At 35.5% G+C, this 27068-nt stretch overlaps 1 protein-coding gene across 1 annotated transcript in view; it reads left to right on the forward strand.

Moving 5' to 3' along the window:
• LOC112457173 (regulating synaptic membrane exocytosis protein 2-like) overlaps positions 1 to 27068 on the forward strand; it is a 166659-nt gene that overhangs the window by 59467 nt on the left and 80124 nt on the right. The window contains exons 4-9 of the mRNA XM_025020091.1: positions 4717 to 4795; positions 7748 to 7904; positions 12070 to 12321; positions 17422 to 17584; positions 18094 to 18399; positions 21365 to 21569. Coding sequence (XP_024875859.1) covers positions 4717 to 4795; positions 7748 to 7904; positions 12070 to 12321; positions 17422 to 17584; positions 18094 to 18399; positions 21365 to 21569 — 1162 coding nt within the window. The remainder of the gene's footprint in view (positions 1 to 4716; positions 4796 to 7747; positions 7905 to 12069; positions 12322 to 17421; positions 17585 to 18093; positions 18400 to 21364; positions 21570 to 27068) is intronic.

A 27068-nucleotide genomic window follows, 5' to 3' on the forward strand; every position in this document is an offset into this window, starting at 1 on the left:
GGACCCTGGGCTTTCTGCAGCAGAGCAAGTGGTGATATCAAAAATATGTCGCGTATCCAATTACGCGAATATGGCTTATTAGAGAACGATGAAAATTCGCGGAAATAATCAAGCCGCTGCACATCTGACAAATATTTGCAAGCTACGCGTCGTTATATTTTCTAGTGTGCAGCCGTCGCGATAGTATCGATATATCACTGACGGGTCGTATTGCCATTCGAAAATATATGCTGTTAAAAACATTCGTCGTGCAATGGCAGAATTAATAATACGTAGTCGATTGAAACAGCATTGAAATTAATACATTTCCCCCTTTGCATCTAAACATATTGCTCTTCGTACGAGCGCGCGAAATTGGATTGAATTCACATTAATAGAGACAAATTTTTTCGCGTATATATCGTGACCGCATCGATAAAATTTGCCATAAATATATTAAGCGCAAACGGTAATATAATATTACAAAATCAAAGAGATCTTAAGCATGTGATATCGTGAAATGCATATTTGACAAATCTCTCTCTTTCCCTCTACCATTTTCTTGAAGTTTTACATTGCTATTATTTCAATACAATGTTTTGTTTCAACATTTTTTTATTCAAAAGTTCCGCGTTCGAAAAAATATTGGAAGCATGCCTCTAGTCACGAAAAATAAATATTGTGAGATATGTTGATTTTGTAGAATGTGTTAAAAAAAAGCATACATTGGTGCGTTTGCTACATTTATATCTATGAAGTATCTGATTTTTATTAGTTGAAAAGTGTCAAGAATTGCTGATCCGATATTACACCGTTATCATTTACAAAAAGTTTAGCTATCGTTATATTAAAGCGATAACGATTTATTGGGGAGGATCCATATATGCAGCGATTTATCAAGTGCTGTTATTATAGGAAGATATTTCTACGAGATAGCAGGTTAATAATTTCCAATAACATAGGTAGAAGTAACGATTTATACATCAAAAAGCTTATAAATGAAAAAAAGACTTCACTACACAATAAATGAAAAAAACCCTTAAAAAAAATTTCACTTTACTCTGCCAATCAGCTTCTAAAAATTATTCAATATCATGAAATACCGTGTTAAATATTTTTCCATAGAATTTTTTTAGCGTATTTGTCAATTTTCGTTGCTTTCTATTTTAAATTACCAAGATTTAAAAATTATTTCGATTGTCTTCTCTTCTTCTATTCAGGATGATAAATCGAACGATAATGCAAGTTGGTCGTGGTCGACCTCTTGTTACACAACTCTCAGAAAGTTAAATCTCGTGTTTATAGCAGACCATCGCACTTCCGAAAACTCGAAGCCGAGAGGAAGTTCTAGTTGCCTCTGCTAGAAACTCGAGGAGATGCTGTTGAGCTTTTCGTCAAAAGGATGGAAACCTTCTTGTCTTTTCTATGGTTATTTGGGAGCCTTGAAAGAACACGTCATGAACAGCAAGCTCGGCGAGACATATAATCATCAAAACGTTATAAATACGGAGCAAGTATATAGAGAGAGCACTTTCGTCCTCAATTAAACACGGTTTTGCGAAACTTAGGAAGCATTGTCTTCATGTATGTATAACCCTGTCTTTCAGAATTCTGAAGCATTAAAACGAATAACGTTTCTATAACGTAAGCTATTTTATATTATACCATGCAAATAGTAAACGGATATTTCAAGAAAGATATTTTTAATAAACGGCAAATCTGTTTAAAATAAGTACTATGTCAGATCTATTATTTTATTAATATAAACATTTTATAAACATTTATGAAAGCTTTTTACATTTGCTTAATAAATTTAATTTAATAATTATAATTAATGTCAAGTTTAATTGAAGTTTCTTTGATTACATCCTATAAATCTTGGATTTAGCGTGAGATAAAAACGAAAGTTGTGACGGTCACACTTCTATCCTTCAGGGATGTCGGGATGTTCTCCTAATGATTTTTCGGACATTTAGCTATAGATAACGATTTATCTTGCGTCAAAGCACGGGTAGCCAGGAGCTCTTACGTGACTCAGGGAATCCCAACGATAACAAAGTAATTGCTACAAGAAGGAAAATCCTGACATTTCTCACACGTCGTTTAGGGAGAATTTCTTTTATTGCACTCGTCGACTATATCGGTAATCCGCTTTGTTAACGTCAACAGAAACGCAAACGTAATTCCCGACCGTGTCTCTACAAAAACACCGTGGCGAGGTGCCAACGGGAGAGAAAACAGTTAATTTCATTAATAAAACCGAGTCGCCACGTTTGCACACGTTTTTGCAACAATCAAAATGCTGGCTTATTCAATAACATCCGTAATTTGATTCTTCTACAAACGCGTATGCGTTATCGAATGAAATTACTATCTGCTATTAATTATTATGGAAGAAGATATTGAAACATTTAATTATGGCAGCGTGTAAGGTTTCATTGTTTTTTTAACTATAACATTTATTATAGCATGTTATTAATGTATCTATATAAATTAAAAACATACTTATAAGGCAGAGAGTTTTGTTTAATAAAGATTTCCAGCTTAATTTAATAATGGAAGTGTTTAATATATAAAATTAAATATTAAATATTAATTATTTAAATGTTCCAGTTATATTAAACATTAAATATTAATTATATTATGCAAATTAAGTATTTATACGAGTATAAATGTAACAAAATTTTGTTTTAGTTAATCTAGAGAAGACGCTGCTTAAATGTCTACCTTATTCAAAATTTAATTGCTAAATTATTTAATTATATATATATTTTTCCGTACAATTTAAAAAAAGTTAATCTCAAATTTGTCTAGAAAATCTATAATATAATACAATCTTTGAAGTACTGTAAATAAAATGTTCCATATCTCGTACGTTCATCAATAATTGCACCAAGTCGCATTGTTATGTTTTCAGATTAGAATTGTTTTCGCAACACTGTAATGCTGCAATTAATAAAACAAATAATCGTTTTAATAAATATAATAAAATTTAGTATATAATATTGTAATAAGTCAGACGGAGAAAAGCAATTTGCATCACTTACGAGCGAGAATGAACGGCGTGTTAACTATTTAATGGCGGAATAACGTTCTACGTATGACGTATTTTCCAGACCGAGTCATAACTCACGTGTAAGATTCGATCTGACGGTTAATTTCCGCGACGAGAAAGGTGATATGCGGTAGATCACGGGCATCTAGTCGGTTTTTCTAAAAGTTTAATTGGATCTACGGGGCAATCCAATCTGACCACATGCGCTCGCGCACGATTCCGATTTTTCCGGATTTTGCGTCGCCGCAGGAGCACAATCTCTCCTCTCCGTTTCACGTCTCTACGAAATTACGCGGAAATTTATCTCGCAAAAAGTTGTACTGTCGCACATCACTTCAGTGAGTAATTGCGTTAATTACAAAGCGATGCGTTCCGTTTTTTACCTCTGTATCCCACTGTCGAGATGTCCAGCGCTTAAAGAATACTTCTTTCGCAGCCTCTGAATTTCACACAGTCTTCCTGTAAATAGAAAAGATGTTTCAATAGGATTATAAAGATTCAAATTAATATAGAGATTATTTTATCGAGTCTTTTTATAAATTTCTTATAATTAGTGTATTTTATCACGAAAATTTATTCTCCATTCTTGCATATTATATACAAATTAAATGTGAAAGAACAAATACACAAAATACAATTTTTATATGAAAATAATTAAATTGTTATAAATATCGTTATATAATAAATTTTATTGACTTATAGAATGAAGTAAATTTTCAAAAAAATAAAAAGTTTTCTCTAATTTGTCTCTAATTGAAGTTCTAAAATCCTTAAAAAAAAGTTCCTCAAATAAAGAGAGATTCCACAACGGTGCAAGAAAAGAGCGCACGCCCGCGAGAAAATTCATTTCTTTTTCTTGATTCACGGTACAGTAATCTTTTTCATTCTGTTAATTTATGCCGCAACGTTGCTCGCGGCGGAAGAAGAACCATGGATTATTTGATTACTACGCGAAAGTATTTGAGTTAATTGAGAAGCTGCAAAAGTATTGCCTGATAACATAATATGATGTCATTGACGCTAAGAAATACTTCTTGTAACAATAGTTTTTCAGCTAATATTTCTCTCTCACTAACCCAAAGAGATCGACGATGAATAGCACGGAAATGATGCAAACGAACTGTGTGAATGTTATTACAGTAATTTGAAAACGGTATTTACTTCCTCTGTGAATGAAATTAGGCGCAATTCTATTTGATTCCTATCGTTCCGTACACAGCCAGCCGTAGTTTCAAAAGGCAATTGAAGTTTCCTCCCACCTTTCTCTTTTTCTTCCTTTTCTTTCGGCGGAATACATCGGAAACTCATTTCTGTCGATAACGGCCGAACCTCGAAATCGCACGGCCGTTTTCCGATGAAGATTTGTGATAACGCTGCCGTTCGATTAGGAAGCCTCTCGGCAAATCGTGCAAGATAAAATCGCGACGGCGTCCTTCCTTGCTAAAAGGAAGGTGGGATTGAATACTTAACGAATCCCGGAGATATTCTTAAGGATCCAAATGGAACTTTAAAGACCCTCGTAGAGGCGACAGAAGGACGGAAAAGGGTTTGTGGCAATCGATTCGCCAATTGCGGCCAGGGATCCCGGAGAATATAGCTTGTAAGAGAGTCCACGGATAGGACTGTCACAATCTCTTCGTGAGAGATATAATACTATAAAAGAGATTCCTTTCTCTTTTCAGCGACGAAGTCGGCCAAGGTCACCCCGGTGGAGGACACTCAACCCAAAGAGGATTCCACCACCATTGAATTTTTAAAACCGTAAGTTCTGATTCTATTCTTATTAGAAAAAGTTGTTATATTGTTATATATCTTATGTTATTATCATTTATAATAAAACATTACAATTGTCATGATTTATAATTATTAATATTACAATAAATAACATTATTTTATATGTATCATTTGATTCATTGCAACTGTATAAATATAAGATTTCTTCGTTTTTGTTTAATTTCAAGTTGATCAATTTATCGAGTACTTCACATCAGAAATGATATTACCATATTGTATGTATCTCATGATATTTCGAATATTATCATTACAATAATTAATTACCAATAATCTAAAATTACACTAATAATAATTGCTGTAAATCATCGAAGAAATGGAATATATCATGAGGATGTTGACCAGGTCAAACGCGGAATATGGGTTGCAATTAAACATTCATAAGACCGAAGTCATGATCATGAAAATAACTTTCTCCATTTACAAAATGTAGCAAGTTTTGAAGTGGTTGATAAGTTTGTATATCTTGGCTCTCTCCTAACAACGGAGGGAGTGAAATACGGCGAAGAATAAACATCGCAAGCTCGGCAACCACTAAGACTAACTTACCAAAATTTCGAAGGACGCGATAACTAAACATACGAAAATCAGATCGGTACAAGCACTCATGTTCCCCATATAGCCACCTACACATTGCATTGGAAACATGAACACTCAAAAAGCCAGACAGATCGCGTATCGAGACTTTTGAAATGTATCGACGTGTCCTCCGAATATCATGAATAGAACATTGGACGAGTAAGACGTTACTGAAAGAATTGAACGTCAATACCCGTTTGCTAAGAATGATCCACCGTTTATACCTTCAGTACCTTGGTCATATTTCTAGCAGAATAGGAACAATCGAAAAATTAATGATTGAAGGCAGGATAGAATACCAAGAGGCTAAGAGGTAGGTCGCCAACTCGTTGGACTGATTAATTGTGAGCTAAAGACCTTTTAAATACATAGTTACACGACACGATTAGTTCAGGACAGAGTAAACTGGAAAATCACCATTAATTCTCTATAAATCTCTACCATCAGCCCTTTCGAGAATAAATGGACAGAGGATGAAGATTATTTAAAATACAGTATTATTTTATTAAATAATATACGTATAGATAATATGTGTAAAATCGTTAATTTTAGTTTATTTAACTTCGCGTGCGCACGCGCGCGCGGTTTTCTCATTAAATATCATAATTTGAGTATCTCGTAACCGAATTTAATCATATTGCAGTAAAATATATCTTTATAATATTAACACAAACTGTTAAAATAATGTTAACTTAATTGTGAATACAATTTTGCGACACTGGAATAACGACACTAAAAAAATGCATGAAATAGTTTTTGTATGCTGTAACAATAAAACCTCAGTATTGCGCTTTTTCACATGAAAGTTTTTCCCCCAAAGGGTATCCTGCTAAACTGCACTCTATTTCCATTCAAAGTGATACTTTGAAAGCAATTAATCCCTGATGAAAGTAATTTGCAACGGTGCAATATTAATCTTACGTTAAAAACTTCGTCCGATAATTCGAAAAAAGAAAATATTTAAAAAATGTATGTAATGTGTAAAATGTCAAAATGCGTAAGAGACCAACGTTTAAATGTAGTAAATGTTAATAAAACATATGATAAAAGAACGCAAATTCTAGCTCTTAAAAATACAATATTTAGTTTTTATTTCTAAAATTTTGTATGGCTTATAAAAAGTATGTTTTTTTTTAATTCATTAAAAAAACATTCTTATTTAATTTTTAATTTACTTCAAGGTTACTCAAAATTATTTCTCTTTGCTTTCACAATTCATATATTGTCTTCCTTTTCGAGCTTTTTCACATTTGTAATATCAGATTATATATGATTATAATACCTCATTAATATAACTATTCCATGCCCTTCATTGTACCAATAACGATAATATTCTCTAATAAACGTCAATTGAATAGTTCCAATGTTCGCGCGATAAAACTTAATTCGTTATTTCGCCAATTGCAGTTTATTTGAAAACGTTTCAGCGGGTAAAAGCCCATTGCTGTTAATCCGCGCGCTACACTATCTCGTGCGAGTAAAGATTTATTCGCCGGAGACGCACGCGTGCAAATGGACGCACTGCGGCGGACATTATCCGAGCGGAAGATGACCCATGAAGTTCACTGTCAGTTTAAACGGGCCGCGACCCACCCTTACTTCTATCGTTTGCCCGACTCAGTTTGCTCGTGCACCCAGCCGAGCGATATTTAATACGACACGTCCATTAAGGACCGTGGATTGATTCCTCGTTGATCAGCTAAGTAACTTGCGCTTGTTCAAATAACGAGCGCGCTGTTCTACGGACGAACGTCGGATGTTGTATCGGATTCAATGACTAGTCGTTTTCTAATAAATTGTTTTTTGACATAAAACTATTTTTACGGTCGTAAAAGATACGCAAGATTTTTTATAGAAAAGTAGAAATACGTAACATGCGTGTGTGTTGTAAGCCAAGATTATTATTAATTTCGTTGTCACGATGCACTTTTGAAGTATATTGTAACTATTATGTAAGAATTCTCAATTATCTTTATATTCAATAACAAATCTGTTCATTATAGTAACTCAATGATAAATAATCTTTCTTTTCATATTATATAAAAGTAAGTTACTGAGATATAAGTAAAGAATATACTTTTTCCCGATCGAATAAAATATTACATATTTTTATGTAGTTTTATATTATCATAAAAATAACCATTATCATTCTCCGTTGTTAAAAAAGTATGCTTTACCATATACAACAGAATGTAGTTAATTATCTTTGATACCCCGTCTAATAATCTCAATGCTCAACAACCCAATAACGGATGTTTGACAATAATTTTGTTAATGGAGGAAAGATCGTTGTGACGAATGAGGGCCTGCGCTTAATAAAATTTATTGGGCTCGATGTTTCAGAAAGTCAGAAACGGTCAAGACAAGCAGCGGGGACGACTGCAGGGTATGCCGGAAGTCGTTCGGCCCCGAGGAAGTCTCGCGAACTTGTTGCGAGTGTCAACATAAGGTCTGCGAGGACTGCGCCTCGTATTCGACGACAACGAATTCCGACGATCCGGTGGGTCTGCACGCCTTCATTTTTAATTAACCGGCTTGTTCATTGTTTTTCGCTGGTAAATATTGCCGTAAAACGAGATTGGATGGCGTCTGGGATGGCGCAAATTAATTGCCGAAACCTACGAAAGGAAAACACACAAAAGAGTTTGAAGACAGAGAGAAACGAAGGCTTGCAAAAATCTAATTTAAAAATTTTAAAAAATAACGTCGCAATTAATCGTGACATTTTACCGCTGTTTCCCTTAAATATTTATATTTTTTTTTATTTATACGTTATACTTAATATAATTGGAACCGGTTGTTCCTTTGACATTTCATATTAATGATCGGTTGCGCAATTTTTATTTGATTTTCCTTTTTATTGCCAAAAGGTCAGTTAATTTTATTTTTTATTAATAAACAGTAAACTTTTACGTTAACATGTCATATTTTATATAACGAAATGGACATATCTATAAGCGATTTGTATCTTACGCAAAAGTAAAGCTACAATAATAGTTTTATTTAAATGCGTTGTGTATAATCATCATGTACGAGACAAGAAATGAAATATCACATATACAGGGTGTCCGAAAAATCGCCTACTCCACTTCGGGAGGTGATTCGGGACCCAAAAACAAGCAAAAAAGTTCATACAAACATAGGTCCGGAAATAAGCCGTTTCCGAGTTATAGCCACTTTTATGTTCAAATATCGTAAATTTTTATTTTCAATTTTTTTTTAATTACAATTACCAAATTCTCTCAAGTTTCTGTCTACACTGTTAAAGGTTAGAGGATGAAATTTAAACCAATACCATGAGTTAGATTTATTTTGTTATTTTTAACTATCATGTGCGTCAAAATTTATTAGTTTGAAACAAAATAGGATTATTTTAACTCCATTGGTTTAGTCAAATTAACATTGTTTTAGTTAAATTAACTACATATTGAGTAGGAGCAGTGGCGACCTATGGAATAGTTAAAAATTACTCAAAATTGAGTTTAATTTAACTCTATGAATTTAACAGTGTACATTTCAAAAAGACGCTATTCCCGGTACATCTCGATTTGGAAAAGACTGGATGTATAATCTTCTTGCCTCGGCAGCATTACTTTGAGCAAGACCATACATAAGATGCATATCAGCTAATTCATTAAAACTTAAACGATCCATTGATGAATACGGAAAGATTAGATACAACCTAAAAGTAAGGTGTTGTTAAATAATAATTTGAAACTTATTGAAAAGCCGTGATTTACTTACTGATTTTGAATAGGCGTGAAAACAACTGATTTCAAGTAGCCGTGAAAACAACTGATTTTGAATAGCCGTGAAAACAACTGATTTTGAACAGCCGTGAAAACAACTGATTTCAAGTAACCGTGAAAATAACTGATTTCTTTTAAAAATAATGTAATCGTAATTACAAATATTAAAAAATTGAAAAAAAATTAAAATTAAAAAAATTAAAAATATTTAAAAATAAAAATTTTTAATTTAAGAAATAATTAAAAAAGAGTGATACCAAGCGAATTCTAAATTACGATTTTTGAACATAAAAGTGGCTATAACTCGGAAACGGCTCATTTCCGGACCTATGTTTGTATGAACTTTTTTGCTTGTTTTTGGGTCCCGAATCACCTCCCGAAGTGGAGTAGGCGATTTTTCGGACACCCTGTATAGAAACAAGAAACAAGAAAAATATGTTCGATTTGTCCCATAAAGAAGCTTCCAAAAATATTCTAAAAATAAAGCTCCCATTGTTTGCATTCGAGGCGTAAATACAAAAGAGATAATTAACTGCCAATCGATAATGACAAGAAAAGCCAAGAAAATTCACGATGACAAGAATGTGAACGGAAGTCCCCTAATACCAAGACTATAACATATCACTTGTATAAATCACATCTAACTCTGTTGCTCTCTAATTTTCATTCGTAAACAGCGTAGCGCCTGTCGGAAATTATCGCAAAAAATTATTGAGGCTTCCATCCTTCGACTATTCGAAGTTTTTTTCCGAAATCGCTAAGACAATTATGCTTCTTCGCCCGAACCGTCGTTCCGTGTCGATAATTGAATCCACGAGGTAGGAGGCAAAAAGCAACCGGTATATCTTCGTGGCTCGAAACTTTCGTACTATATTATCATAAACGCGTGGATCTAACGGAAATTTATTCGCGACTCGCGCGAATTCGCTCCGCGTTTAATCGCGTTAAAGATTAATTGATTTAATGGCGATTTTGTTTGCCCTTCGCTCGCTGATACGCGTGATGTTGATTGGGCGTTAATTCTAATTACACGCGTAATTGATAAATTCAGTAAATGCGCGCAGCGATCGCACGAGATTTAATCTCGCGTTGGATTACAATGGATGGCATGCCCTTACACGACATTCCTGCGGGCAACCTAAATTCGGTAGAATATGCGTAATCATTCTGAGTCTATTCTCATCCCGTATTTCTATTCATTCTAACACACGGCATATCTCCGTGTGTTACCTAAAGGTAACCTAAATTCATTAAAATATACATTCTTCTACATTTAAAACGGAACATCGTGCAGAAAAATCACATGTACATACGTATGAATATGATAAAAATGTATGCATTTAGTAAATACAACTTGCATTTGTGCTCCATTCGCTATTTTTGACGTTTGTGCGGTAAAGTATGTATAAACGAAGAAAGAGAGAATACTTGGCTTTTATGATGCAAGCTCAAATTCCGTTTTTAACTTTGCATATTATAAATAAAATAAAAAACAGATAAAAAATAATACGATTATACAAATATTATATATTAAATAAATTTACACAGTAATTTTAAAGTAATAACATTTACAATAAAAGTTAATAATATTTGTAATGTTTGCTGCATTTGTGGTATTGTTTGTTAAAGTAAAAATAGATAATATTTTACGAGTGAGAAACTATATACCGGGTGTTTCATTTTAATCGCCCCAGGCAAATATCTCGAAAAATATGAAAGATACGGAAAAACGTTTCAGACAAAAGTTGTTTGGTTCGAAGGGGGACATAAGATGGTGTCATTGGTTTGACCTTGAGTAAACGTGCCGAGGTCATATGAAGTTCAACTTTGTTTTTTTAAATGGAACTCCCTATTTTTTATTGCATATTCTTGTAGCTTACCTAAAGATCTTTTCAAAACCTTATATTTGAGTATTTTTTCATGAAGTACTTTTCGAGTTACAAGGCTTGAAAGTTACAATCCCGCCGGCATTAGCATTACCCAAGGTGTACCGGCCAATAAAGACAAGACCCAACATTGATCCGGCCAGTGAAGGCAAGACCCAAGATTTGATTCGGCCAGTGAAGGCAAGACTCAAGATTTGATCCGGCCAGTGAAGGCAAGACCCAACATTGATCCGGCCAGTGAAGGCAAAACCCAACATTGATCCGGCCAGTGAAGGCAAGACTCACAAGTAGGGTCACATCGAAGTCACATTGTGTATTTTTGGTTTACAGCAAATGCTCAAATGTACTACCATTCTGTTGGATACATAATTGCAACCCAATAACTTTCAAGTTTCGTAACTCGAAAAGTACTTCATGAAAAAATACTCAAATATAGGGTTTTGAAAAGCTCTTTAGGTAAGCTACAAGAATATGCAATAAAAAATAGGGAGTTTTATTTAAAAAAACAAAGTTGAACTCCATATGACCTCGGCACGTTCACTCAATGTCAAACCAATGACACCATCTTATGTCCCTTTTTGAACCAAACAACTTTTGTCTGAAACGTTTTTCCGTATCTTTCATATTTTTCGAGATATTTACCTGGGGCTATTAAAATGAAACACCCGGTATATACACGCTTTCATTTATAATAAAATGTTAAATTTCGGATTAATGTGATTTTTTTTTAATCGATATGAATTAAATATTTGTATTTTATTTTATCCATTATGCTTTCCACATATTGTGTTTAATTCGACCAAATTCCATTATTAGTTTAGTTTGTATTGTCAATTTAAAAATAATGTTAGCCTTAAATCCTAAAGTTTCTATTAAACAGCGTAATTAAACACGAAGTGATAATTCAATCTTTGAAACAAAACAATTGGAGAGCAATATGTCAATATTATAGACGCCAGCTTATCGCCAATAAATGATTGCGCACATATGGATGAGTATTGAGTGCTTTTTTTGTCTGGAAACGTTACAGTCTTCCTGGCGATGTAGCGTTTGCCGTCGAAAGATCGCCTCGAGGGACCAGCCGATAGTGACACAGGAATCCACAGATTCGATGCTAGACGTGCCGTGCTTGGAGACACTTCACAGGAGGCACAGTGACGCCCGACTAGGTCCTACCGGTAGTCAGATAGGCACGCTTGGAAGTGGATTGGCTCCGCCACGAACTCCGGAAATCCGAAGACATTCCGACGTTTCGCCAGCTAGTCTCAAGGAATTGGAGAAGGTAAGCGAAAACTTGGTCCACGATGATATGTCTTTCGTTGTAATAGCTTCTCTCTAATCGAGAATAATGTAAATAGCATATAATGACCCGCGATCTTCCTAATCGATTTATTTTACAATGCAAACATAGATGCAAACTGCTTCTTCCATAGCATACAGTTTCGATCTACGATATATTATATAACAAATAGAAAGAATAATGCATTGTAGAATAAAATCGTATCGACGGAGAATTATTCTAGTCTTTTACGTTTTACGACCATAATATAACTTTTCTTTTTGAGTCAGGAATTTCTTCTCTTTCTTGATATTTATACATATATTATCAGTCTGCGTGAATCTTTTCTCACTTTACAGATAATTAATATATTTAACAGGATAAAATTAATTTTCTTGCGATAAAGAGACAAGGTTACAATTTTCAAAATTATAAAAAATAAAAGCCACGTTTGCGATAAAGAGGAAAGAATACAATTTTCAAGATTATAAAAAATAAGAGCCACGCTTTACGTGTGCACCGTATCTTTTCAACTGGCTTTCGATGTTACTCACGATTTACTGCCGCACGAGATTCCCTTTTCCCAGCGAGGTGCATAATTCAACATCCTAAGAGATATACTGTTATACGAGAGAATATTCGTGCAGCCATGTTTGAAATTAGGGCTGCTGAATTACCGCTGCCAAACGAATCGACGTACATAATATGCTTTGAGTGTCCGCTTGAACGCTTTAAGCTACACTTTGCTGTTATCTCAGATGCATACACCATACTTATTCGCCGAGATTTTTGCACCCCACCTGCATTATGCAACAAAGCGCAGGTCGCTCGTCGAGAGAGATTTTGAATTATTCCGTTCCGATTGTAGTCGGCGACTATAAGGACAAAATAGTCGCTTTTTCTTCAAGCACAAGTGCGACTTTTTAAATTGTGCCCTTTTCGCACTTGCAAAATGTTGCTGATTACGTAACGCGATTTGACTCTCATTATAATATCAATCCCAGCGATGTTGCTCTACATAAAAATTGCGTAGAAAAATCGCCATCTATACGAATCATATATTGTCATAACTTTTAGCAAAGCCATCATAATATTTATTTTAAAATATTTTAAATCGGTAATGTAAAAGGCAAATATACCGTGTTACTTAAACTTTAACAAATCTTTTAGAATTCTCTTGTGTTTGTTGTCGAAGTGAAAATAATACCACTTGCAACAATATTGCTTAATTAAAGTAAGACAGTAACTGCAGATGCATAATTCAACCGTTTTACTCATTATGTCCTTTATGTTCAATTAACTTACGATAATTTCGAGAGGTCGTAAATTGTTCGGATCATATCGAAGATCGTCCTCGTCACGTGCGGCTTTAACGAGGTACAGCGCTTCCGTGCGGTGTCGGGCTTGACGCGGAGCTCGACTACTCTCCACGAGATCTCATTGCGCATAGGTCGTGTGCACTTGTCACGCAAACGGAGCACCCGTAGACACGCACGCGTGTATATCGGGAACGAGTGCACACCGACGCGTATCTTGCACGTGTGTGCAACCAAACTTCTCATTACTCGACACTCAGACAGACAATTATCGGGCACGTAATTATCGCGCAGCCTTCGGTAGCGATCGCAGACTTCGAGAATTCAAAGATGCGTCGTAAAGACCGAGCGAGCATTTTACGATCTCGAAATATGATCTAGAGAGCCATATTGTCTGCTTCCAAGTCGTAAAATGGAAAGTCTAGTTTATATAACGTATAAGAGAAAACAAGAGACGCCAAGTCTTATACTCGGCTTATTGATATTTGTTACCAATAGTTTAGAAATTTCCCCGGCGCTTCCTTATCGCTATTATATTGCCCCACATTCTACGCTCTGCGACTTACTTCGCGTTTACAAGATATGACATTTACATGAATCAATATACCCTTGAATTTATCGAAGCTTCGGTTATTGATTACCGCGCGACTCTCTAAGGCTGAAACTTACATTGTGCCAGCCGACAACTTCGTAGCACCGGTAGACGTCTCACCTCGAGAATTTATCGACAGTCGTTTTTGTCGCTTGGCAGAATAATCGGATCCGTGCGCGCGCGGACGGAAACGGCTGCGGAAACGAAAGAAAGTGGAGTGAAATTGAAATGAAGAACGTGTTTCTGCACGTCGACAGAAATAAGGGATTGAAAACGGCAGATTCGAAAATCTTTACGGTTGCGTATTGCACCAGGGGACTGCTTACTACCCGAAAATATCAAAAAATCATACCTAATATCGTTACAAAAATTGCCCTTTCTACGTTGCGCGCGTTTATTTCCCGCGTTTATTTTGTCCCCTCGTTTCAGTAAGTCTATTCTGTAGCTCTTATTTAACGACAGTTTCGTTATCGTTATATTTGCGTTGCGCAGATATTATATATAGTAAAAAAGCTGCGCAACGAAAATGTAACGATAACGAAACTGTCGTTAAGAGTTACAGAATAGGCCAACAGCTTTCAATTTTTGCTTAACAAATTCATTCATTGAAATATATTTTGTATTGTAAAAAAACATAGTAGCTTTGTTTTCGCGCGCGCGCTCGCGCGTAATTGATTATTGTGTGGTTTTTTTTTAAATTATTTAAACAGTAAATATTATTCAATGACATTTACAATTGCTCGTTTAATTCTCACTTTTTCCTTCCGCATCCTATTTATTCAGGATATGTCGAATAAATTGATGTTAAATCTTTTTTGATGAAATAACGTCTAATTTCTCTGGACAGTCAACATGTGTCAAGTGCCGTTTGTCCGACGAATTCGACATAAATAAAAGAAGGAAGCGGATTCGGAATCGTAAATCCGCTTTGTCGGAATTGTCATGACGTAATGAAATACGTTCTATCGAGCATTTACGTACGTACGTAGGCGTAGACAAACCCGAGAGGAAATGGTCTCGTATTTACGACGGCAAACGCTAATTCTGGAGTTTATTGCGCGCTCTCCTGCGCGCGTCAGTCTCCTGCCTGCGATACGCCTCGCTTAGTGAAAAACGCCTAGCACGTTTATCTTCCTCGTGGTAATTGTCGTTGACGCTTTTTCCATCTCGAGATTCAATCCATTTCGGTGCCATTCGCGCGTCACGGCTGCCGCTTTCTCGCGAGCTAAAACGGCGCCGCATGATGGATGAGATGGGATGGAATGACTGCCGGCGAAATTGCGGAAATGCGATCGTGATGTTTAAGACATGGGTGCGAAAAATAATTACCGAACTACAAAGACACGAAAATAATCTCACGATTAAAGTATAGTCGATTTAATCGGATCGTCGCTAAATTTTAAATCATGCGTTAATTTCAATTTGTACAACATTTTAATATTCAATGAAAAAGATTTTATATTATTTTACCTCAAGTTTATGTTATTGCTATACAATTTTATTAATTTTTTAAGAATGTATACATTTGAATTAGAATGCGACTTTGCGATTGAATGTTTCTTTAATTATTATGACAGCCTTGATCTGAAAAATTGGAACACGATTTCTCAGCGTCTCACGTGACTATGAATGCAAACTCTCCGGATTAAAATTGCATTTGGCACTTGTGTTTATACTACCTGGATGCCCTACATTACGGTGCTGGTTTTCTAAGCTACCTACATGCACTTAAACGTTCCGGCTACGCCTATTGGATAATTTACAGCCGGCTGAGCATCCTGAGTGATGCGCAACATGCAGAGTATCCTCGCCACATCCCCGTGTCACGCGCGCCTTGCACTTCGAAAATCATCGGCGTATACTGTCGGCGCGTGTTACATCGTGATGCTAATGGCGACCCAGTTTGTACTTTTTTTTTTTTCGAAGTGACAACGCGTAGCTGCGAAAAATATAGCTGTAACGTGGTTTCGTCGAGAGGAAATTATCGCGACGTGCGGGAGAGGAATGACATCTTCGCACCACGCCCTTCGTCGTCGTCATCGCGTTAAAATAACGTTTTCGCGCACCCGCGCGCTGCAGCACTATGAATATTTATGCGCGCGACAGGTGCTCGAAAACGGAATCGAGCCACTGCACTGGCACATCCATCCAGTGAGTAGCAGCGATGAGCGAGAAAGACGTGCCCGGCATCGCGCCTCCGTTCGTTGCCCTGACCCTAATGGAGCCTTAATGCCAAAACCCTCTCGAACTTGGTCGACGGCCAGTATATGCGCGCGCGCGCCTCACCTCGCTTTAATTATTGTCGACGTGCAATTATGCCGCGCGGCGGGATCGCGTGACGAAACCGGGACGAAGTTAATTTTCGGATGTGGCCGTTTTATTATTATCGCAAACTCTCAGCCGTGTTCCCGCGGTCTTCCTTCTTGTTGCCCGCAAGCGTGTCGGGGACGCTATTAATTTTCATTATCAAAGGGCAGTGCACCCAGCTTCAGAGCTTTCGAGCGTCGAGCGAAATGTCTTTGTTGCAATTTGCCGATGGGGACGAATTATTTTAGATTTACGTGAATAGATTCACATTATGTTAAAGCACGGCGCAATCATTCGTTCCATTTATAAATAAGTTTCACTACCTTCTCAAACAGCTTTTGATTCTAAAGATAATCAGAAAGACTTGCAGACAATTTAGTGCGTAATTTAATCAAATTATATATATATATAATTTGCAAATATATTATTTGAAAATTTTGAAAAATTATTAAACGATAAATTATCAAATTATACAATGTTATATTTATTTATTCCGAATATATTTAAAACAAAGTAGAAATAAATAAATAGAAATAAATTTTGTAAATCTTATATATATATAGATAGTATTTGACCACTCATATGGCATATTGATCTGCCGTAAAAGATTAAATAAATAGCTTTTCTTCAAATCTGAATAACACCTGCACAGCTTCGATCATTAGAGCAATCACAATCTCAGAGTTACAGCTGATCTCTGTGCGTTGATCTAATCGTCAGCTTTTAGGTGTCAATCTGTGCTGCCTACTAATCTTGTACTTGCACTCCCCGCCCGCCCTTGTCGTGTTGTTGGGGATGTTTGGACTTCCTCCCCGCGCCCTTACTCACGGCCTACATGTGGTGACGTTTCCCGCATCGAGCCCTAATCTCTGTATCGTAATGTTGTAGTTTCGAAAGGTTGCAGGGGAACGCCAGAGAGAGGATCTCAGATGGGAGCGCGACCTGGACCGGAAGAGCAAGTCGAGGGGCGGCTCGCCTGATCGCCATCAAGCCTCCGACAGAGGAAGAGCGACCAGCCCTCAGAGAGTCGTCATGCCGGCCCAGACTGGCGGTAAGGATCATTTTACTCGTCGATACGAGATATCTGTTGCTCCTTCATACCACAGACGTCGCATTTCGCGTAATGATCGCATGTTACGATACAATCAAAGAAATAAGAAATTGTATGGCTTGTTCTTCTAAAATGGACAAAAATTTAATACGACACTGTTATTATTAACATATTGTAAAATTACGCTTACTCTTGTTTAATTTGATAAATTGTTTTTTTTATGGATATGTTTTCAAACATTTAATTGTTTGTCCGAAAAAGCAATTTCCCGAATAATAATGTTAAAGACCTCTAACGTAATTACGTATAATACAAAAATTGTTTTACAGCATTGCATAACAAGAACAGAGATTTCCAATTATTTCTACTACAATCAATCGAAAAGTATTATTCAGGATAAGTTTCAAATTTTATTCTACGTTAAACTCGTTAAATCGCCTAAGTCGTCTTTCAATTTGCTTAGCGCGTCAAATCCCTAACATCATCTTTCAATTTCCTTGATAAAGCAGTCGAGCAGGAAAGCGGAGATCTGGACGACGAGGAGGAACGTCGACGTCGCGCTCGTCGCGGAGGCGGTACGGTCCGCCGTAAATCTCGTGTGACCAGGCAGAGGTCTTATGACGACGAGATCAAAACGGCGGCCGCGATGGCTGCCGGTGGGACGCAGCCCACGCATCCTGATACCGGCCTAGGACTTCCGGCTCAATTACCAAGACGAGCGTCCGCCTACGACGTTTACGCCGTGCCCGGAAGTAGCGGCCTTAATGCAATGACCATCGCCACCGCCCAACAAAGAGCCTCCATTTCGGCGCAAGGTGAATTGAAATGATTTATTGCGATAAACGAGAAATTTATTCTTTGATTTTCGAAAACTCGCGCAACCTAAATTTGATTCTACAAATACACCATATAGCCTTCCTTTTTACAATAATATTTGGATATAAAAATTCTCCTCGGCACGATATTTGAAAATGAAAAACATTACCCTCCAATAATTCTCGAAAAAATAGTTTTCTTTCAGTACTGCACGTATATAATATCATGCACATTAAACATGTAAATTTAAACACAAAACACAATAATAACATTTTGATTTAAATATTTTCTAACAGAAAAATATATATCGTTTTCAGTATTTATTTGATATAAAATACAATGCGTATTAAAATTAACATTTTTTTATCGCATATTTTTGCTTCATATCTGAAATATCGGAACAATCTCGCGTAAATCATCCTTCCAAAATTTCTCTAAAATAACAGAAGGTATTTGTATCGATAACCATGTATCACGTATATGTAATACATAATTCCTTGTAATTTCTCCTCTCGTTTAAGCGCTATCTTTGACCTCCCGGGTTATTCCCGGGGGAAACTTTAGTAACCGGCTGTTCGATCTTGGGCGAAGCCACCGAAATTTCCAACTTCTCCCTCACTTCCCTCCCGATATAGCGAGTTGGCAACATGTGCTCCGATTTCTCCGCCACATATTGCGCGTTTACGAGTTATCGCAACGGTATCCGCGGCAAGTTAGAACAAGGCTGTGCTTTAAAGGACCCTAAGGGCGGCAAAAGCTGCCGGCTAGGATAATCGTATAGACCTTGTCGAGCAGCAGTAACTCTACCCTGTGTATTGTTTGTCCTGTTTCATATAGCTTCCTCTGTTTCGTCGTGGAAACAATTCGCTTCATTACGCGAATACGGGCGTCCTACTCTCGGTGTTCCGCTATCAAAGGCAAGTAACTTCGGGGAAATGAGTAAAGCCGATTTTCGTTAAACATGTTTTAACCGCAATGATGTGGCCTCATCCATTCATTCGACGTTCTCTGCCCATGAGGAAAGTTAATACGGTGTACACGAATGGGTAACTCTCGAATTACAACATTTTCAAACCGCGACTTCTATTTTAATTAACTTATTCGCGATCACGGGGACTCGTTTAATTTAAATATCTCAAAACGGTGTACTTATCGTGTTACGCAGTTTTGAGGCAAAACTTCTTTATGAAAATTTCGCGTATTACGTCAACAAATTGTTGGTAATCAGTTGTCGAGTATACCATTAAAATGTTCCGCAGGGAACAGCTTTAAATAGCGACCGCGCGTAACTAGTTTCAGAATTTCCCATTTTCATGCATTCAATTCAGTCGCGTACGTCGGTTGGACGTGTGTCGCGTATCCTGAGATACATTTCTATGACTGTGTAACTTTAACACTGCGCGCGCGCGCTTATTACCAGTCTGCGTGATCGGAAACACTAAACAAGCATCTCGACTCGACATAGAAATTCCGCTTTTCTCTTTCCTTTCCCTACCTTCCTCGCTTCTATCGAAAAGCCCCGCACGCGGCGAACTTACGGCGAACTTTCTGTGGAAACTATTTCCGATGCGTCACAGGAGAAGCGTATACGGACGTAACACGGTTTCAAAGCCATCAGTACTCATGCATGTACACATCGATCGGCTATTCGGATGCTTCTAAAATTTTCATTTTGCCGAGCGTAATGTGTTGTACCCTCAATTCGATACCCGCGAGTTTCGCCAATCAAATGCTGATATTGCAAAAAGTTATACTAACAATAAGTATATAGTAAAATAAACCTTGACCAACCAACTTGAGTTTCGCATAAATCGGAACCAAGCGAGAAATTCCCCTTTCAAGGTAACTCGGCAGTCACTTCGGTTTAAGAAAATGTATTGTCGTATTATTGTCACATTACAATTTGAAAACATAAAATAAACGACTATATACAGATAAAACGAGTTTGTTTTATTGACTAGTGTTTTCGAACAAAAATTCTATCTTCGTAAAATTTTAATTAACGATTCTTTTATTTTTTTCACTTTTCAATTTTTAATATTAGGAAGCTTAATAATATAAATTAAAGCTCGTTAAAAAAAACAAAGATTAAAACAACAAGAATTAAGTTTGATTATCTACTTTTAATCGCGAGATTAAATCGTCAAAGTTTTTTTTTTAATCTCTCCTCACTTCTCTTTCTCTCTATAATCAGTTGTAATGTTATTTTAATGTTGATATTTTGTTCCATCTCCTTTTCTCTTCGCAGTCAAATACACCCCTATTCGAACAACCCGTATGTAAAGTAACCTATACTTGTTTCTCTATGCTGCAGCCAAGAGCTGAAAACTCCACTTACTATGTTACAGAGAGAAACAACATTGACATTCGACCCGCATCGTACTTTGAAAATAACCATTTTGACTATTTTATTTCTTCGGAATATGTTTAACTCTTTCAAAATCTTTGTGTAATAACGGAATATTTTGATCTTCTAATATCGGTTTTCTCGCGTGTTTCGTTATTTCTAACATAAAAAAAATAAAAAATAAAATAAATATGTAGAATTAATATCTCTTTGAATAAAATTGATTTATATAATTTAACGTTTGTTCATATAATTGCAATGGTTTTCCTCTATCGCGTTTTAATGATTAATAAAAACATTTCTATAAAAAATATTTCATTTGTAGATATAAATATGATATCAAAACATTTTATCCATAAAACTGATCTGTTTCAATTTTCCGATACACGTATATGTCTATGTACTAATACTAAAGCTTTAAAATATATTTTATAGTCTAACTCTTATCTCTTCGGAGCATTTTATTAAATTCATGCTACTCTTTTATCTCTGTTATCATTATACCAAAGGGGACTTCGTTATTCAAGGCGATTTACTCGCTATAACGGGTCGCATTTAATATTTCAAGTATAATACGGTTGGCCTGAAAACGTCGTTTGTCCTCTGCTTCTTCACAGGCACCCGAGAACCTGAAGAACGGCCTGTAACTCGCAGGTCCTCCTTCCGCGCCGTGAAACCAGTGATGCCATACGACGTCGCGGCCGACGATGAGAAGATGATTAAGCTAGACTCGTCATCTGCACCTGCAGTGGCACCGCCTGTGTCTCAACCTGCTCTTATACCCGATGAAGAAAGACGCAATCGACGAAGAGGCTCCCAATTGTAAGTCATTGTTGGCGTTGTTATACTTGTTATATCATAAGGATTTACTGTGACAAAAGCATGACCATGGATCTCCTATTTCCTATTCCATGATATAATGTGAACAAAATCAAGTCTATTTCTTTTATTAAGAAGTTAAGCTATTCAGCTTCAAGTGGCATGTTGGAAATCTGATTTCAATGCAATTTAACTTGACCTCTGTTACGTATAATGTTTCTCGTAAGAATAGTTCCTATTTTGTTGTTATACATCAAATTTTTATAATTATGGAACAGTTATACAATGTGTTTGAATTCTTCGTACAATATAATATTTATTGTATTATATATTCTTATGATGTTTGATTAAACATCACGATGAATAATGTAATTAATTTTAAATAACCAAACCCAGTATAAAAAGAACACGACATATAAATTTTTTCATTATTTTAATTAGGATTAATGATGAATCGTTCGAATAATCGACAGTAACTCGTTCATATTTATTAATACGGCTTTCTCTAGCAGTGGAAATGGCGTATGCAAATCTGCCAATTTCAATTTCGTACTTCAATTTCGCACTGCCATATATTTGTCTGTTTTCTGACACCGGAATTTTGACGTCGAACGCATTTCGCCTCTGCTTCCCGAAAGTAATTTAAACTTGTCTACATAAAAAAAAACCTATCTTCCACTTTTTGTTTGCAAATTAAGTATTTTTTATCCAATATTAAGCTATTTAAACTTAATTATTGCGCATGTCGATCGAATCTTTTAATCTAAAAGAAATAAAAGAGATTAATGAACGCAATAATAACTTCTTCAAATCGCACAGAAGAGATTTTGCTGTAAATCAGTTCTTAAATTAATTCCTAAAAGTACTTCTTTCTGATAAGAAACGTTTTCAATATATATATACTTCGATTCCCCCAGAGTATCCCTTTTACTCTTCGAAGTCGCTGTTTCTCACCTCTGTGAATCTAGCACTATTAAAAAAAGTTCTACAGCACAATTAAGTGTTAATTTATTGCTCTGGTCCCGAATTTATTGCTCTCATCCATTCGCAGAAAATGAATATTAAAAGTGAGAATGCTGCCTTCATTACGCTAGCACCTTTGCTCCTGAAAACAAAGTATAGTAAATAAAAAAACGATATACCACAATTTTTTGCTCTAAAATACTGCAAAGAGATATTGAAAATATTTAATAATTATGAATGTACCGATTACCGGTTATCGAAGTATAAGAGTAAAACGATCAAAAATATAATAAAAGTTAACTATATAAGTTTAACATTAAACTGCTTCTTCAATCAAATCACTCGTAAAATACATTTTGGAATTTATTTCCTACACTACTTTAAAAAAAAATTATCAAAAACAAACAAAAATACAAGAATAAAGTATATTAAACAAACGCTGTGTCAATTTTGGTATTAAAATAATTCTAGGATTTATTGCTCTTAAAATATCCTGATTCTGAACTTATAATATATTATATTATATTTTAGGAGCAATAAAATTCTAGCAATACATTTTAAGAGCAATAAATTTTAAGAGCAATAAATATCATCGGTAAATTTATAAACATTTAATATTCGATATCTCTTGCAATATTTTAGAGTAAAAAATCAATAAAAAATTCTGGTATCTCAGTTTTTGTTTACAGTATTTTATACGCGTTTTTCAGGAATGAAGGTGCTAGCGTAACGTGAAAACAGCATCCCCACTTTTGATATCAATTTTCTGCGAATGGATAGGACTAATAAATTCGAGACTAGAGCAATAAAATTAGTATTTAATTGTGCCGTATATTCGATTTTTTTTTTTTAATAGTGAAGGTGTTAGATTCACACAGGTCTGTTTCCCTCCAGTTAAGTGTACGTTTGAATTTATAATCGAAATTTGTGTTATTAGATGTGATCAGTTCTATAATTATAGCAGAGGTTACTTGTATGAAAAATATAGAAGTTAAAGATTGAAAAATAAACCGACGTATCTCAAAGTAAATCGTTAAAATATTTCTAAAACGACGTATCTATATTGCGCAAAGCTTTCACAACCCGCAAATGTTGGTCATATCGATTTTATTACAAAAGAAGTAATTTGAAATATTCAATATACGAAGTATCTTGAAACAATCTCCACACACATATATACACGTATATCTAGAATGTCTTTACTAAAGGATTTCCACATTTTCTTGACGCGAAATTGAAGTCTTGATATGTATTGATCAGTCGTAAAATACGTTCAGATTTCAAAACAAGGTAATATAACAACGTAATATAAAACGAAGTAGGTACGACTGTCATTCAATCTACTATAGGAGAAAACGATGTAATTACCGCCTAGTGTTTACATCTCATTAAAACTCGTTTGCACAGAACAAGTCTGGATTAAATAAACCGACTTCAGCGACTCACTATATTCGTTTCTTGCAATCTTACCAGTGATACGGACTACGGACGAAGGAAAATTCACTTCAACCCACTTGTCTTAAGTTACCTTTTTTAGCGAACGAGTATCGATTCGCAACCGACGAAAGATTCCGATATAGAACCGAACGAGCATTTCTCTTGTACCTTGTACCCGTCGACGCGGCAAAAATGAGGATCGATCTTGTCGTCTCTGATTTTTCTCTTTTTCCGCCCACATCACGATTACTCCTTTTTTCCCCCTAAATGAAACGGCAAGCAACGTGTGTTGTATATGCATACGTGCATCGCGAGCAAGAGGTCGAGTGGATCACAAACAGGGGAGTTTGCTACTAGAGAAATAATTAATACCACCCTACCCCTCCTCCTATACTCTTCGTTAAGCGTGCGCATTTACTCGCGTGCGAGCATCTGTGGTTCTTGCCAAAGTCGAGTTCGGAACTGTTACAATTTCGGAGAGCTTAATTTTCCATGTTATAGAAGGTTACTCGAAAATGCAAGCTTGCGATATTAACCGTTCAAGAGACTTTCGTTTATGATGCGATATCCAAAATGGATAATATGACGAAAATACACCAAAATACATTTGAATAATAATATCGTTTGCGATAAATTAGAAATTTTTATAAATACATGTACACGCGTCCGTCAAAAACGTGTTCTCTACTTCTATTATATATTTCCATTTCTATTATTCTATTACATTTTATTTTAAAATTTATATCTCGAAGACAAATTTTGCTTTAAATAAATATTTTAATATCAATCGTTTGTTGTTTTCATTACTTAGTATCTAAAATTTAAAATCAAATATACATTTGTATAAATCTATTTAAAAGAAGATTATCTTTTTTTATATTCGCGATTCAAAACCTGGACCCTTCAGTCAAGTGCTGATACAAGACCAATAACCGCGGTCAGAGATTTCCTTGAGATTTTCTATGTGTGAAAGGGTCGAAGACCCGACCATCGGGGGCGAGAAAAGTGTCATCCCTTGGACAGGTTGTTACGATCATACGAAGGAGTTGGGGATGTTTGGCGGAAGGGTCGCGCGTGATGTATCGTTCTTGTCAAAATTGGCTTAACCTCCGTGATCCTTCGCCGTCATCGTCTTTTTTCCAGTCGAGAGAAAAAGTTTACGTGAAGGATGACGAGCTGAAGTCATCAGTCAGCGTTATGAATCACCTAGATCGCGTAATCGTTATTATCTCGTACAGTCAGGTGCCATTGAAAGTCGAAGCCGTTGTACACGTCAATTCTTCATACAATTCTTCATACTCAAGTCAGTTCTGATGCATGTTTTAAAGATATTGGTTACTATATTGGTTATACTAGAAATCACAATATTTTTCTTTAATTTTTCATAAATATATAATACATAGAAATTTAGATTAATGACAGACATTCATATTATAGACTTTAATATTTCAAAAATTTCTAATTAAACGAATTATAATTAAGCGATTTTAATTATTGTTGATTTTAATTTATTCGCGAAACGAATGCTGTACAAAGACTGTTTTATATATTTTCACACAATTTCTCTAACTTACGCCTTCTTTTTTGCCAAGGTACGTCATGAGGAATTAATTTGCTTGTTTATCGAATGTGATAAGTTTAAACCTAGAAGAAATGCACTGTCTCTCGTAATTTAATTTGATAAGTGAAGCATATGTATGGTGCTTTCCAAAATACACGATCCGTTTTTACGCTTTCGGGAAAAAGTCATCGATTATTCACGATCAATGTGTACTATCTTAAAGTGGCACCATTCGACCTCGATTTCGAGGTGTCTTGGCAGGCTGCTAAATCGAGAGAAGCTGCTATTAGAATTAAAACAAGTGCACGACACTTTTCCTTCTGATTTATGTCGGCTTATATTGGCGAGATGTCACCCCAGAGAGCAACGTTAGAATAGAAGCACTTGCGCTTTAATGCGACCTTGCCTGCACTCCGTTGAAATTTGGTCGTGCTTCGAATGCTTGCACCGGGTGACCGTGCGCCGCACCAACCACGACCTTAGGTATCGTCATCTCGGTAAACCGCCGGAAATCAGAGTAAATCGCGCCGGTAATTCTACTGAATATCGCATGCCTTAAGCATACTTTTCGGCTGCCGGTGAATTCTCAACTCACCTCACACGTCTAGTAAAGTTACTCCGTCTTTCTCTTCCGGTATAACTTCAAAAACTTGATTCCACAGCAAAAACTCTCTTTTGTGCGAACACTTACGTCTTTAGCAATAAATAATCACCGACGTTGTACTATTTTCTCATTTCATGATATATGATTTGGTAAAAATAGTAAATTAACAGTAAATTTTCATGTATATAGTTTATTTATCATAGCACTTACTTTTTAAAAGAGTAAAAAAATTTTCTTGTTATGTGAAAATATAGAGGAAAATATAGAATATCCATATATATAGACCAAAATAACAAATTTAAAAAATGCAGATTTTCCATAAAATATTTAAAACTTGTAAAAGAAACTAGTTTCAAGTTTTCTTTTTTTTTCTTATTTTAATGACTGTGTGAACAATTTGCACAAAATTATAACAAGAAAAGAAAAAAATGTAATTAACTTACACTTTTTTTTCCTCAACAAAACTTAGAAATGTAATAATAAAAGTTTCAATTCTCGCTTATTTATAGCCTGTCCGAATAATTATTGTTTTCCGTAGTTCCAGCCGCAACATAATTTTTTAATCGTGTAACTTTTTAATTCCTATTTACTTACGAAACTGCGATTTAACGTAATTATCGCGTTTTGTTATTCCGTCCTGTGTTCATCCTTCCATGTAACTCGAATTTTCATAGTAACTAAAATACGATAACAATAGCATAGACGCGCAAAATATTGCAATTTCCTGGGAATTTTTTAATCCCAGCAAAAACAAATTTTATATAATTTGCAGAGACAATTATATAACTTGTGCACGCACCAACAAATTTTTAATGTCTAAGTTATACTTCTCTGAGTAGTTTCATGAGTTTTTATATTTTATAAAAATTTCGCCTAAAATCGAAGTGAAACTTAATGTATCAAAAAATGCTAAACATGTAAAAATTAATTTTTCATG

This window comes from Temnothorax curvispinosus, unplaced genomic scaffold, assembly GCF_003070985.1.
Source record: "Temnothorax curvispinosus isolate PA1 unplaced genomic scaffold, ASM307098v1 QBEX01007563.1, whole genome shotgun sequence".
Taxonomy (NCBI): domain Eukaryota; kingdom Metazoa; phylum Arthropoda; class Insecta; order Hymenoptera; family Formicidae; genus Temnothorax; species Temnothorax curvispinosus.